This window comes from Elgaria multicarinata, chromosome 5 (genome assembly GCF_023053635.1).
Source record: "Elgaria multicarinata webbii isolate HBS135686 ecotype San Diego chromosome 5, rElgMul1.1.pri, whole genome shotgun sequence".
Lineage (NCBI taxonomy): Eukaryota > Metazoa > Chordata > Lepidosauria > Squamata > Anguidae > Elgaria > Elgaria multicarinata.
The window spans coordinates 65,274,144-65,289,368 of record NC_086175.1 but is presented as its reverse complement, the minus strand read 5'-3'; the positions used below and the strand labels follow the sequence as shown (position 1 = coordinate 65,289,368).

At 38.6% G+C, this 15,225-nt stretch overlaps 1 protein-coding gene across 1 annotated transcript in view; it reads left to right on the top strand.

The window, feature by feature from the left end:
- The window catches only part of CFAP47 (cilia and flagella associated protein 47), a 255,076-nt gene that overhangs the window by 52,135 nt on the left and 187,716 nt on the right, over positions 1-15,225 (top strand). The window contains exons 24-29 of the mRNA XM_063127690.1: positions 1,051-1,210; positions 6,684-6,879; positions 7,687-7,893; positions 10,714-10,814; positions 11,540-11,671; positions 13,313-13,532. Of these exons, the coding sequence (XP_062983760.1) occupies positions 1,051-1,210; positions 6,684-6,879; positions 7,687-7,893; positions 10,714-10,814; positions 11,540-11,671; positions 13,313-13,532 (1,016 nt within the window). The remainder of the gene's footprint in view (positions 1-1,050; positions 1,211-6,683; positions 6,880-7,686; positions 7,894-10,713; positions 10,815-11,539; positions 11,672-13,312; positions 13,533-15,225) is intronic.

Genomic DNA, 15,225 nt, shown 5'->3' with positions numbered 1-15,225 from the left:
AAAAGGCTCCCAGGCCACTTTCACTATTAGCTAGTCATGTGGAAGAAGTGTTGATGAAAGTAAATAAACCCCCATGGGGGATATTCTTTTGTAAGATGTAGGTGCCTGTGATGGATGGTAAGTTATGGTTTGTTAGGGATTTTTTCATTAGAACTCCTAAAACCTTGGCCCTGGCATGCATCATAGGAAATTATTATTATTATTTATGACATTTATATACTGCCCCATAGCTGAAGTTCATAAATGTATCACTGTTGATATCCAGACAACGAAGTTCACTGGGTAGGGATTCTAGGCCATTAAGGACTCAATTCTATCCAGATAGTCGGCAGCTCCCGAAGTCGCAGGCTGCCAATTATCCAGTGCAGGTTGGTAGGAGAGCGGTGGCCCTGCCCTCCAGCTACCCTGCATTTCTTCTAGACAGGCCTGTCTAGCTGCAGTACCTCTGAGGGGGAGGAAAGAAGACTGGGGCAACCATAAGAAACATGTAATGCAGCCGCCTCGGTCTCTTCCCCTCTCCTCCCCCAGAAACTCCTCCTTTTCCCCATCTCTATGCTCTGTTGTCTGAGTGCAGAGAGGTAGCTGGTGCAGTTCTGTCCCCACCAGTTACAAGAGGGATGGGAGGGGGTGTGGAGCATGATTTTCTGGCTCACAGCCAGGAAACCAGTGTATCCTATGCCTCCCCCCGCCCAACAATGTCAGGTGGGCATAGGATTACTCTCTAATTGAAAGGTTTTGTGTAATTCATATTTATGGTATTATTTGGCCTTTCAACAACAACCAATAGTGTTATTAGTTTGGTTGATTGATACCAATATTTATGCATTTATTATCTACTCAAAACTACTACCAAAACATATATTTTGTATTTGCCATTGTCCAGTTCTAATTATATTATCCTTGCTCTGCATTACCTTTCAGCAACACTCCTAAAGTTTTGGGGAAACATGTTTGAAATTTGGGGATGGGACATGGACCTTTTGAACTCATGAAAGTCCGTCTTGTTTCAGTTATGATACTGATGCTGGTTTTCTTCATATCCTTTTACAGAAGCTGCAGGTGAACAATATCTCAAAGAAACAGATTACATGGCGATTTGATCTTGATGCTGCAGGCAAAGCAGTAGATGATGGTATCTTCAAATTTAGTTTACATTCTGGGGTTCTCTACCCAGGTCAACACACATTTGTTACTATATGCTTCTGTCCATGTAAGTATTTTTTCTGACTTGGTCTGCTCTACATAAATGTTTTAAAATAATATTGCATATTTAAGATTCCACCTTGGGCAGGGTTTTATAGAAGTTTTATTATGAAAAGCAAGAGCACAAGAGACCTGGTCACACTTCATGACAGCAATTCCTGGATTGTTTAACCCAGGAATTGTGGGGATGAGCGGAGTGCAAAAATTGCATGCTCATTGTTTCCTCTTTTAATTAACAACTCAGGAAAGCCCCAGTCCTGGATTGTTTCATGACATGTGAACCTAGAAATTCTGAGTTTTTTAGGGGTTAAACAGCCCAGAGTTAATTCAACAACAAACCATGGACAATTGTTGGGTTAACTCTGGGTTGTTTAATCCCGAAACAACCCAGAGTTTCCAGGTTTGTACATCACAAGATAATCCAGGAATGAGATTTCTGGGTTGTTAATAAAAAGCAGAAATGATGAGCTCGCAGTTTGCACATGCCACTTATTCATGCAGTTCCTGAGTTAAATAACCCAGGAATTGATGCCATGATGTGTGAACTGTCTCAGTTTCTTTCTTCTTAGGTGTTTGATGAAATTATTGATTCTTTTTAAAATAAATGCAAACAATTTTACTTGAATATCTAAAGTAGTAGAAGATAAATATTGTAAATTTCTTATGTCTAAACAATCATGTGCTAGCGAGCTTGATTTGAGGCTGAACCAAACTGAATTTCTTGACGATCAGATATCAGAATAATAATTATTGCTACTGTTTATTGTCTTCTGAAAGATGTATTTGTAATGGGTCCTCACTTCTTACATTTACTTGGGAGAGAATACATTCATTTTTTACTTTGAAAAGCTTTAAAGAAATTATTTAGTTTTGAGAGTTTTTCTCTGAGCTCAGGGGCAAACATTGAGCTTGCTCTGGAAAAGTGTCTGAAAACTATTCTAGGTTATGGAGTTTTCCTTTTACTCTATGTTGGCTGCAAAATTTAACAGTATCTTTCTCCAGCCCCAAGCACAGCATTGAGTTGCTTTTCCCCTGTCAATCTAGGAAACATTGCTAGGGAAATAACTATGGAACATATATGTTTTTTCCGAGAGAAGACCTGACATTTTTGAAGGGTTTTGAGTAGTTTTAATTCAGGCATGCTAAAAATAAGCTACACTGAACATAGTGGGAATTACTTCTAAATAGACATTCATAGGATTGTGCTGTCAAAGTCACAGGAAACTTGGGTTATACAAACACATTTAGCCAAATGAAATTAAATGTATCTCGAGTGAAATGAATTCTGATTTATTTCTAATCCTCAGTGAACAGATTTTCCTTCCACAGTTATCTCTATTATGGGCAGATCTTTCTAACCTTGTTGGCAGTAGAGAGGACCAAATAGCCAAAAGGACACAATCAAATTATTTGCCTTTGGTGGTGGTGCTTCCAGGTTTTTAATTGAAGCAAAATTATATAATTGGGGAAGCAGGGGTGCAGGATAAGATTGTACTGCAGTGGGTAGCATATTTCTTTTTGACTCTTCACAGTATACCTTGCCCTTTTTAATTAATCTCAAATCATCCCTCAAAGCTCTTTCTGTGGATTTAAAATTGATAGTTATCTCCTTGATACAGCAGTGTAGCTCAGAAGATTGGATACTGTCTATGTAGCAGCTTCTTGAACATTTCTGGCACTTCATCACCAATCTGGAAGCATTGCTGGAAGAGGCTGATATGCTTTGGTCCATCCTATGGAAACACACACGGTTTGTCATGCACACTGCACAGTGCATGCTATGTGTACCTCTTCAAAGTAGTGAAAGAAGTCATTTCAGACTTTGTTCTGAAAGTAGATCCTGTGATTACAAATAAACAAGCAGCTATCTAAGGAAGTTAATGAAGAACGTTTACGTGCAGCAATTAAGTTTTTAAAGTAGTTCAGTACCCATTGTCTTCAATGGAACATAATTGGAAGTCTTATAGCCAGTGCAATACCCTCTGTGTTCTTGTCCTATAGATTTATTGAAAATCATAATACTTTCCTAAAATATGATGATCTAATAAGTTTACTCTGATGATCCCAAAAAGGGCTGGATTTCCCTGTGACGGCCATCCCTACTGTAATGCTGTTCAGGCTGAAGCAAATGTGGGGGTTGGTAGGAGGCTGCCGGAGAAGATTGGATAGAGTTTCAACTGACTTATTAATGTTCCATTATCAACTGTTCTCAACCATAGCTTAATCAAGTCATTCAGTTGGCCCAACTTCTGGTTGCTTTAGACTCTTTTTTGTAAGTGTGGAAGTTCAGGGTCCTTGTTGGTCCATACTGTGTGTGTGTGTGTGTTTGTGTTTTACTTCATGAACACATGTATTTCTGTCTGGGTACCTATGGAATCCTCTTAGCATGTAGAAATCAAATCACTACCTTATTTTAGGGAGGCCTCATTTCACTACCAAACTCATAGGCACTCAACCATCTCCATTTGCTATTAGAGTGAGTAATTTATCTCTATGAAAATTACTACATTCACTTTATTAAAATCAAGTTTGCATTTTGATGATATTATCTTACATTGTTGTATAGTTAGTTATATTAATTCATTTAAGAAATACAGTACTGTGCAAAAGTCTTAGGCCAAATTAAAGCAATTTATCTGAGCAGACATTGTTTATTTGTTCCAAAACCACTATATAGCATGGAAGTAAACACAAAGAAATATTAAGACAATGAAAAGTTGTCCATCCTCAGGAATGTGTGGCCTCCCCAGGAATGCAAAACTGAAGCAATTTGCTTTGGTAAAAAAAAGCAGCAAAATCAAAAGAAGAGTTATGGCAGGATTTGCCATAACTCTTCTTTTGATTTTGCTGCTTTTTTTTCTTTTCCCTGTCCCACACATTAGTTTGGGGGTACTCTTAGACCCATTTCTGTCGTTGGAGGCTCAAGTAGCCGCCATGGCTCGGAGTGCCTTCTACCATCTTCATTTGGTTCACCAACTATGGCCTCTCCTGGACAGGGATAGCTTAGCCATGGTGGTACAGGCATTGGTAACCTCAAGATTGGATTAGTGCAACACACTCTATGTGGGGCTGCCCTTAAAGCTGCTCCGGAAGCTGGAGCTAGTGCAGAATGCTGCAGCTTGGCTGTTGTCTGGACCTGCCCCTTTCCAGCATGTAACTCCTCTGCTGAGGGAACTGCACTGACTGCCTATTCGCTACCGGGCCAGGTTTAAGGTTCTTGTACTTTTATACAAAGCCCTAAACAACTTGGGACCAGGATACCTGAGAGAACGCCTTCTCCCTTACCAACTGAGGTCATCCGAGGGCCTGCTCCTGGTGGTTCCACATAGATCCATCGTCCGATTGGAATCCACCAGGGGAAGAGCCTTCAGCGTGGTGGCGCCCCTCCTGTGGAATTCCCTGCCTCTGGAGGTCAGGCAGGCACCAACCTTGTACTCCTTTTGGCGTCTCCTGAAAACATCTTTATTCCAAGAAGCCTTTCCTTAATTTGCAGCCTTGAATCTGTTTTTGCTTCTTTTAAATTTTGTTTTAACTGTTTTATTCTGTTATTCTGTTATTTTCATTTTATCTTGTACACCGCTCCTAAATTTTTCAATGGGGAGCGGTATATAAATATTCTAAATAAATAAATAAAATAATAATAAATTATGTTGAGGTTGGGGCTCTGAGATGGCCAATCTAATACTGTGAGTGTTCGATCTGCAAATTTTCACTCTAACTAGGTCTTAATTGTGTTTACTGAGTTTTTGGGGTCATTATCATGCTGGAAGATAAAGCTTTTTCCAGTCAGTTGTTTTCCTGAAGGTATAGTATGATGAATCAAGATCAGTTTATATTTCACAGCATTCATAATTCCATCAATTTTGACCAGATTCCCTAAAGAGTTGGCTGAAATGCACCCCCAGACCATGACTAAGCTGCCACCATGTTTTACAGAAGGCTGCAAACAGGCATCAATATACTTCTCTCCAACTCTTCTTCTGACATATTGGGCCTGTACAGACAACACGCTAAGCCATGGTTAGGTTGCAGCAAATGGTTAGTGAGTGTGTTTAAACTGGTTATGTAGCCACCGTTGTTAGAAATGGTTCACACAACACACTAAGTCATGGTTCACATATAATGTTTAGTTCAAAATACTTAACCACCATGGCTTAGCGTGTTGTCTGGGCAGGATCATTGGTGTCCTTGGGCATGAAAGATTTCAAATTTAGACTCGGTGCTCCATAAGACTTTTTGCCACAGGTTGTCACTCCATGCTTTATGGTCTTTTGCATATTGCAATCCCTTCTGCTTGTTGCCTTTCCACCAGAATGGTGTCTTAGCTGAAACATGCCCCATAAGACCATTTCTTGTAAGACTTCTTCTCAAAGTTGAAGCATGTACTTAGGTGCCACATGACTCTGCGAGATGTTGAGCAAGCACTTCACTGGATTTCCTTCTGTCCCTCAAGGTAGTGGCTTTTAAGTACTGTTCATCAGATGTAGACAGCTTTTTGGGTCTTCTACTGCATTTTCTGTCTTCAACTTGCCCAGTTTCTTAAAATTTCTTTATGATAGTTTGAACACCACATCTTGAAAATCTGGTTAGGCAGGCTATTGCTTGCTGAGAATTGCCTTGTTGATGCAAAACTATGATTTTATGTCTGTCAAACAATGGCCTGGTTCAGACAACATGCTAGACCATGTGGCTTAACCACAAAATGGTTAAGGGAATACATTAACCTTAATGCATTCCTAGGGTGACCATATGAAAAGGAGGGCAGGGCTCCTGTACCTTTATCAATTGTATAGAAAAGGGAATTTCAGCAGGTGTCATTTGTATGCCTGCAGAACCTGGTGCAGTTGTCTAATCATCACAACAGTTAAAGCTGCAAAAGCTATAGTAGAGTGATCAGATACAAAAGAGGACATGGCTCCTGCAGCTTTAACTGTTGTGATGAACAGGGAATTTCACCAGGTGCTGCATGTATCCAAATGACATTTGCTGAAATTCCCTTTTCAATACAGCTGTTAAAGATACAGGATCCCTGTCCTCCTTTTCATATGGTCACCCTATGCATTCCCTTAACCATTTTGTGGTTAAGCAGCATGGTTTAGTGTGTTGTCTGAACCAGGCCAGTATCTTTTGTGCTATTAAAGGTGAGCTTCAGGGCAGTGATATGTGTAACCAGGAACACAATTTGAAATGTGATTTTGAAATCCTGCATGTGATTTGACTATTGGATTTCACACATTGTTGGGTTGTAGGACTTAGTAAAATTCATAGTAATTTTTAAATTGTTTTTAAAAATAATTTTATAGAAAAAATGGTTAAATCTATTTAGAAATGCTACTGAGTTCTGTAGGCTGTCCTCATGCCTCAGCTTGGTTTTCAAAAGAAAGTAGTATGTTTCATTTTTAAGAATCTAGTCTAGTCTTTTGCCTCAAGAAACACACTTCATTTATGTTAATATAGTTGACTATTGCATTTTTCTCCAGGTTGGCGTGGAGTATACACAGCTCAAGTGCCAGTGTTTTTGAATGATGAGAGAATTGTTTACAGAATAGTCAGTTTATCTGGGGCTGTGAAGGCACCCAAGATCAACTTTGAACCTCAGCTTTTGATACTGACTCCTGTTCCTCTCAATGTGAAAACAGGAGCAGATGTCTGTGTAATTCCCCAGGATTATTTAAGGTAAATCCTCACATAAATTATGATTTACATTTCAGAAAATAGCATTTTGCACAGAAATTATTTTCTCTCTACTCATTTAAAAATGATGGTTTTATGCTGCTGATAAATGAATATAAAAATAATTGCAACAAATAATGAAGTTGCAAGATACTTACTAACTAGTTTTTCAGTGACAAAGGCTTATCTAAATCACTTTTCTCCAGTCTTCCAATAATATTTTTTTTGGATCTTGGGTTAATTGTTTAAACCCTACTCTATATTAAAAGTTTGCTGTAAGGCCATGGTTGTAGAGTAGTTACATATACAATCATCCTTTGAGCCACTGTAGCATATAGATTTGGCACTGGGCTGCTAGCATAGTGGGAACTTCGACTAATAGTTGTTAACCCCTTTTTTGTGCTAGTTTAGCACTAGCCATACACACACCCAACATTGTGCTGCACAACTTTGATACATAAGGCTTTTTTAGAATTGGGTTGGGCTGGGTTGATAAGCTAAAGAGCAGTTAGTAAGCTAAAGGCTCTTTGTTCAGCAAACATAAGACCACCAGCAGAACTTTTAATCTTCTATTTGGACACAAAACTAAACCAAGAATTTGCTTTAGTAAAGGACATGCTAGACCTGTTCAGTAGTAAATGGTGCATGATTCAAAGGGCGATGCCTCACATACCTGACTTAAGATGCTACTATAGATGCAGCAGCCCAAACTACAGAGTAATTCTCTGAAAGCATATATTTTTCATGTATATTTCAAGGTTGTTACTTTGATCCTTTGGAAATTCATGTCTTATTCGCTTGGTGTTATAGGCCATCAGCTTTGCGAGTTGAAATTCCAGAATTGGACCCTGTAGAAGATGATGAAGAGTGGATTAATCCCTTAACTGTTGACTTTCCGAATGGCAATGTAATTGAAATAGGAGACAATATTGGAATCACCTGTCATATTAGTTTTAAATCCTCAAAGCCATTGTCTTTTTTAAAGAATTTGTTCTTTGTGGATAGAGAAGAAAACAGGTATGTATACTAATGTTTTACTAGGTGCTGAAGTAATTTAGAAGACCGCTAAAAGATATGAACTAGCAGAAGGAAAATGTCTGTAAAATATTACATTTGAAAATGATGTAATTAATTTATATCTGGGTGCCAAATCTCATCTAAAACCATCTAATCTAAAAGCTTAAACTGGTGTGTTGGCACTCTATAGAGAATTGTGTAGAATGTTTGACCCAATATAGGCTCTAGGATTTTTGTGGCCCAGAGGCAAAGATGCCCTCAGTGGGTCCACTGAAGTGGCTTCATGATCCATACAGTTGGGGGAAGAGGCAATGGATCTCCACTTTTCTCATCATGTGTTTTCCCTTTCCCACCTATCTGAAGAAGAAGGACTGAAGGGGAGCAGAATACGGAGGCTGTGTTTCTATTTTAAAGCACTTGTAGGCAGCTTAGATCCTCAATCCAACACAGACACAAGAGCGGGAGAAGGCAGGGAAGGTAGCAGGACTGATGGGGAGAGAGGGAACGGAAAAGGCAAAGAGGCTGCAAGGAGTGGGTGATGCCTAGCCCAGGAATCTTGGCTGATCTTCATCCTGGCTGAGCTCGTCCTGCCTGACCTGTTGGGCCTTGAGAGCTACAGCTATCCTTTCGTTGCCTCCTTGCCACCATGGGAAGAAGCCCTGCATGAGCGGTAATGAAGATAGAAAAGGAGATTAGCAAGCAAGAAGCTGGCTGCTACTCCTTCTTACCATTGCAATATTGAGGTCTCCTTGTGATTAGAAAGGCATGAGCTCCAACAGTCCATAGACCTGTGTGTGACATGAGGTGAGACCCTTCATTGACGCATTATGTAATTGATTGAGTGGGCAATGTGACCTAGTATTAATGAAACACTAAATATTACAGTAGGTTTTGATATTGAAGTGCTTGTGTGTGCATGAGCTCAATGCATAAACAGAACTTCATGAGAGGAATTTTTCATTCAATTAGTGAATTTGCCCTGCATCTTTGACTTTGAAGTGAAAAGGCAGGTGTTGCTTTCATAGGACTCCAATAGAGCATAGAATTGGATAACTACTATGTAAAATCTTTCCAGTAAAGGCTGGCAATATCAAATAGTAAAACTGGGACATAATTCTTGACAAAAAAAATTGTCTTTGGTTCATTTAAAACTGTCAACTATAATTGCTTGTTATTTAGGTCCTGCTCTTCCTCTGAGGAATTCAGGATAGTGCACATCAAGTTTGTGACTAGATTAGGTTGAGAGGGTACTTCCAGATGAGGCTTTTTATGATGCTATTGCCCTGCTTCATTGATGGAATTTTATAGGGGGTTCAGATGGTGATATCTTCCACTTGTAGCCCTCTCGTGTTTTCCCACCACTTCTTCCATTTTTCTCCTTACCGCAGAAAATCTGTTAAGGAATAAAAGATAGAATTGCTGCTCAGTGCCTTCTGATTGGCAGTGCTAGGAGACCCTCATCTGGAAGCAACCATAGTGATTTATTAAGGCTACTGAGTGCTCCTCGTCGTTGAGTAGCAGTTTTTCACCCATACAGCAGCTCCCTGGTCCAAATCTGACACTCTATTCACTATACCACATTGGCACTGACTCTGTCTTTCTCATCTAAATGTTCTGAATGATTTAAAAATGTGAATCTTGGTGTATTGGTGTTGCAGATGGTAAATACTTTTTTAACCTGGAAAAAATAAAATAATACTCTACAAGTTATGCCCGCCCTATTTTGCAAGTTCTGCTGAATTCATGTCATTTCAAAATATGCTTTGTATAGTCATAATACATAATTACAGTATAAAATTTATATTGCACCCTTCCCTCTTTTTAACATGCCCAAATGGCTTACAAAATGGATAAACAGTTTTAGAAAACATTAAAAACCCTTCCTGTGAAATAATGTCAGGCAGCAGAATAATAAAACCACCAGCAATTATTCCGCAAATGTCCTCTAGAGATGTTTTCATAACTCATGGTCTTACAGGTTTAAAAAGAAACAGAAAAGACTATGAAGGCATAAGGCCTAAAAGAGCTGGTGATACCATTGCTTTGGGGTGTAGCTATCTTTTAAGCAAGTAAAAAGTTTAATGCATCTATCAAGTGATACCCTGTTAATGCAAAAGTTTTGTACATTTGCAGCACCCCTTCTTTTGGATCTTCTTGTGATACACTGTGTGTATCAAGGACACAAAGTTGTGTCCCTTCATGTGCTCATTGTGCCCCTTCTGCAAAAATAAAGTGTTTCTACGTAGGCATTTTGCTGTATGAATTACTGTAGCCTGGTTTGCACATAATACTAAGCAATGGTCTGGTTGAAATCTGGCTTGTTGCTGTGTCTGAACCCATCCTGCAAGCAAACCATGATTTGTTAACCAGTTACCAACCATAAATAGAAGCCAAGGTTTGTTGTTGGCTTAGGAGATCTGGTTTGTTTAAACCATGACCTGTCATTTGTGAGGACTGTACCCAGTACTGTGGTTTATTACTGGCTTGTTTACACCACTGTCTGCCTTGAAACAGAGGTGCCCAACAAGAGCAGCCTGAAAATCAAACCAGTCTAAAGATTGGTAATGTGGGCAGGAGAGAAATGAAGCTGAAACATGGAAATCAGGCTGCTGTTCATTTGCCTGACTGCAAGATAATTCATGACTAAAGCAATAAACCATGGTTAACAGAAACCATGGTTTGGCATTATGTGCAAACACAGTTGCAACATTGGATCTGGTGCCTTCGTTGTGTAGAAATTGAGAATGTTAATTGGAAAGGACCCCCTATTGGCTGGAAAATACTATATTGTAATTTCAATGGGAATTGTTGTGTTTTTAGATTCCCACTTCAGGTGTCTGCAACAGCAGAGAATTGCATCCTTACTGTGTATCCCTACTTGGCATGCCACCTTCCTGACCAACAAATTATCCTAAGAAGTGGTGAGCAGAGAATGTTTTATCTATTTATATGCTACTCCGTAGTTTTACTTTAAAGCAGGGGTGAGCAATTTGTGACCCCCACAGCTGTTTTGGTCTACAACTCCCATCATTCCTCACCATTGGCTATGATGGCTAAGGCTGATATGGACCAAAGCTTCTGGATGACCACAGGTTGTCTTCCCCTAGTTAGACAATATGTGTTATGGGCTATCCTAGGGGAAGACAACACAGGTTGTCTTCCCCTAGGATAGCCCATAACACATATTGTCATAGTCTCACTTTAACTGTCTAAAACTGCACATGAAGACCTGGGTGGGGTGGGGTGGGGGACTGAGAGATTGGGGAGAAGCAAAGGGATGAAATAAAATAGCTAAATAAAGACTGAATAAGTTGTCAGTATTAACAGCAATAGTCAAAGAAATTATCTAAAGATGTTGAGATCTACTTCAAAGATGTTAAAGGTAAGGATTAGATGAATTTTGATGTAACTTTAAAGTGTTTTACTAGTAATTAAGGTTAAGCACTTCAGCATTAGCATTTAATGCATTGCTGTCCTCTACTTAAAGACCATAGTTTCGTTTGTAGATAGTATGTAGTTAGCAGGGGGAAATGCAGAGGTTTTTGTATTTGTTCATTGTATTTGTTCATTTGTTCATTGAAGGTACTAAGGTACTAATGTTAAACCTGTATGATGTCGTTGATTTATGTTTTCATCAAATGTATAGATACTGCTGAGATAATTTACAGCACTGGAGAAACTTCACGGAATTCATGCTACATTCCAGGAACATGTTCACAAACTTCTTCCAGTACCTTTGACACAGTTACCAACTCTGCCTATGACAGTTCTGTTGCAGGTATAATGCACAAAAGTTCTCTACAATGAGAACTAGAAATGTTTGTTAAAGGCAATTGAGATTTTCAGGAGCTATCTGAAGATACTAGATTATGTGTTAGTTTCTGAGTTTGCAGAAAGGCTATAACTGTGTTTTCAGAGGTCTATCAGTATAACAGATATATCTGTTCGAAGATGTGCTGTGCAATGGCCATGATCCCATTTATAAAGCACACAAAACTGAATTAACTAGGCTGATCCATTTTTTTATATTAGTTCATAGACAAGCTTTCAAAAGAAATATTACATTCTTGGGAAACAATATCAGAGTTCAATAGATGCTGTTGCTGAGGAAGAGAATATTAGCTAGATATCTTTAGTATGGCCAGTTGAATTTTGTTATTAATTATTGTTTAAAAATATTATTTCCTGCTACTCTTTCCTGTGTTCCTTATAAAAAAATGAAAGAAAAAGCAATAACCTATCATAGACCCCAAATCCTCGTCCTTAGAGGGCAAGGATACTGATCAGGTACAGGGCTTAGATACAGATGACATTCTCATCTCCTTAGGACACAGTTTGCCAGGAAAGCCCCAGGGACCAGTTCTGCCCCAGGGATGCAGCTGGTGCACCAATCTTAATTGTGAAAAGGCACTTCTGGCCACGGCTGGGGGCTGAAAATCCAGATCTAAGGCTGAGTCCAAGAGCATCCCAAATTGTGAACCTGATTTTTCAGAGGCAGTGCAAGCCCTTCTAACACTGGTTGAATATTCAACTAAAACCCTTCCTACTGATGAGAAGCATGTCTGTTTTGTCCAGATTTAGTTTCAGTTTTTTAGCCCTCATTCATCCCATTATTGACATCAAGCATGGGTGTAGGATTATCTACAGCCACTTTCGAAGGTGATTTGACAAATTCATGGTATGTGGATTTATCACTGGCTACTAGTCAAGATAATTAGCTGGAATTTCCAAGTTAAGTATGCCACTGAATGCCAGTTTCTGAGTGGCAAACATGAGGGAGGGCTTGTTACCTACATGACCTGCATATGAGCTTCCTGGACATATCTGGCTAACTACTGTTAGAAACATGATACTGGACTATATGGGCCCTTAATCTTATTCAGCTAAGTGTTTCTGATGTTCTTGTGATAGATGTCAAGCTATTTATATACGCTGCTATTTGGAGCCTTCTGGATTGAAAGGTGGGATGGGAATTAATATATTAATAGAGAAACACTTGTGAAAAAGTAATGATTTATTTACTGAAATATTTTTTGATCCATTCAATAACATTATACATTTTGGTTTCTAGTAAATGTGTTTCATAGTATCAATTTTATGTTGGGGGTTTAACACATCAGTGATTGTCTGATTGCATTGGATAAATGTTTATACATTCATAATCAGCTAGTCTAATTTATCAAGTTCCAGTCTGAAGCTCTTAATTTTTTGGGTTTGGTCTGATAGCTAATGATTTCTCCATGCTATAGATGAGAGAAACTACTGATTAGCAGGCCAGTCATCACAGTCTGTGGACATACCTGAAATGCTTGGTTTCCTTTCCAACAAAAATTGAATGTAAAAGAAATAAGTACTTTACTTCTTATTTGTTTGGTAAAAGGTGGTATAATTACAACTAACTTCACTTACTTATGTGCAGAATTAGAAAAGATGCTTGAAAATGAAAAGATAAAGAAGACTGATTCTACCAGCCAGAGTGGATGGGTTAAGTGCACATTTCTGCAATCAGTTTTTCCTATTGAAAACACAGAAGAATATGCATTTTTCCAGAAAGTTATTACAGCAGTTCAAAACTGGTTTACTCTCTATGGTTGGTCTAAAGGACCAAATCCCATTTCCATTCCTCATTCTTTAAGACGGTACTAACTGTTTGTTTTCTCAGACTACTTAGTTTTGTTTTTTAAAAAATGTATGCTTTTTTAATTTAATTAGCATTTTCACTTCTTTATTTGCAGTAGGATTTTACTGTAATCCTAGTGTGAGATCCAGCATTGGAGGAACAAGCCACAATATAAATCTATAGCTTTAAACAAAATTTAAAAGCCCTACCTAATAAGGGATGCACAGCTGAAGGGGGACACAGTTTTATGCATGCCTGGGTTTGGCAAGGGACAGAGATACTATTTACCAAGTCTCTTTAAAATCAGAAGTGTATAAGACATGCTTAACTCCCACTAGTTATGTTGACTGAAAAGCTCTCAATGGGAATTGCTATCAGTGGCTACTAGTCATGATGGCTATATACTATCTCAGTATCGGAGGGAATATGTCTCTGTATGCCTGTTACTGAGAAGTATGTATAGGAAGATGATATTGCACTCATATCCTGCTTGTGGGCTTCCCATAGGCAGCTGGTTGGCTGCTTTGTGTACAAAATGCCTGACTAGAGAGGCCTTTGGTCTGTTCTTATGTTCATAAATTACTGAGATCAGTGAACCAATCCCCTCATTTTGTTTTCACAAACTGTACGCTTCCTTGAGATTACTCCCATGAATAATCTGGTTCCCAATTATTAAAACAGTATAGAAGCTGGATAACTCCATTATCTCTTTTTTTATTTGATCTGTGGGTCTACTTAAATATGTAGTCCCAAACATAACACATTCTCTTCTTGGTGTAGCTTTTCACAAAAAGCATGGTGTTGATAGGGTTAGGCACTTTCATACAAGCCATTCACTTTCCAGTAAAATCTGAGATGGAACTTTCAGGAGGCCTTTACTGTGTCAACAACTCTGTTAGGGAACGTTCCGTGTATGACTAGGATACAATGGGAAGCAATATCTTTTTCCCTTGCCTTTGCTCTCTGTTAGCTATAAATGTGGAAAGGCTGTATTTTGTAGGTTTGTTTTTAACTTCTTGATATATAGCTTAACAGGCAATCTCTGAAATAGAATAAAATATTTTCAGGTGCATCTTCTAACAATAAGTTAGAAAAACAGGAAACGTGAAATGTGGCCCTATTTGTGTATGGGGTATATCCAGCTCCACCAAGCATCCTGCCACTACTTATATCTTGATGCATTAATGCTATGAAAGGCAATGAGATTTGAATAAAGACCTGACAGATTTTATTCATCAAACAGAAAAGATAGCTGAAAATATTAATACATACCATTTATGTCTGTTATGAATCGTTATTCATTCGTGCTTTCAGTGTGTTTTAAAAAACACAATTGGACTAATATTCTCTTTTTAAGACCTTGGGAAGTAATGTGTCCTGAAAGCTGACAGAAGAAAATTTTATGCGTGAACTGAATGGTCTAGATGCTGCATATGCCATAAAATCTCTACTCTACCTTTCTATCTGAACAGAGACTGATAGTGGTGGTGTTCAAACTGTCCTATCGACTAAAGCCAGTTTTACCAATAAATCTAATATAAAGGAGTGCACTATAATGTTGTTGTCCAAATTATGTGGTCTAGAAAAATGATGAGAATAGGAAGGAACTAAATTCTTGTGAAATAAGCTCTCTTGTTGATGGATTTATTACTAGATACCTGCCAAAAGAGTTTAAGCCTGCAATCCTATACATACTTAACTGGGAGTAAGTC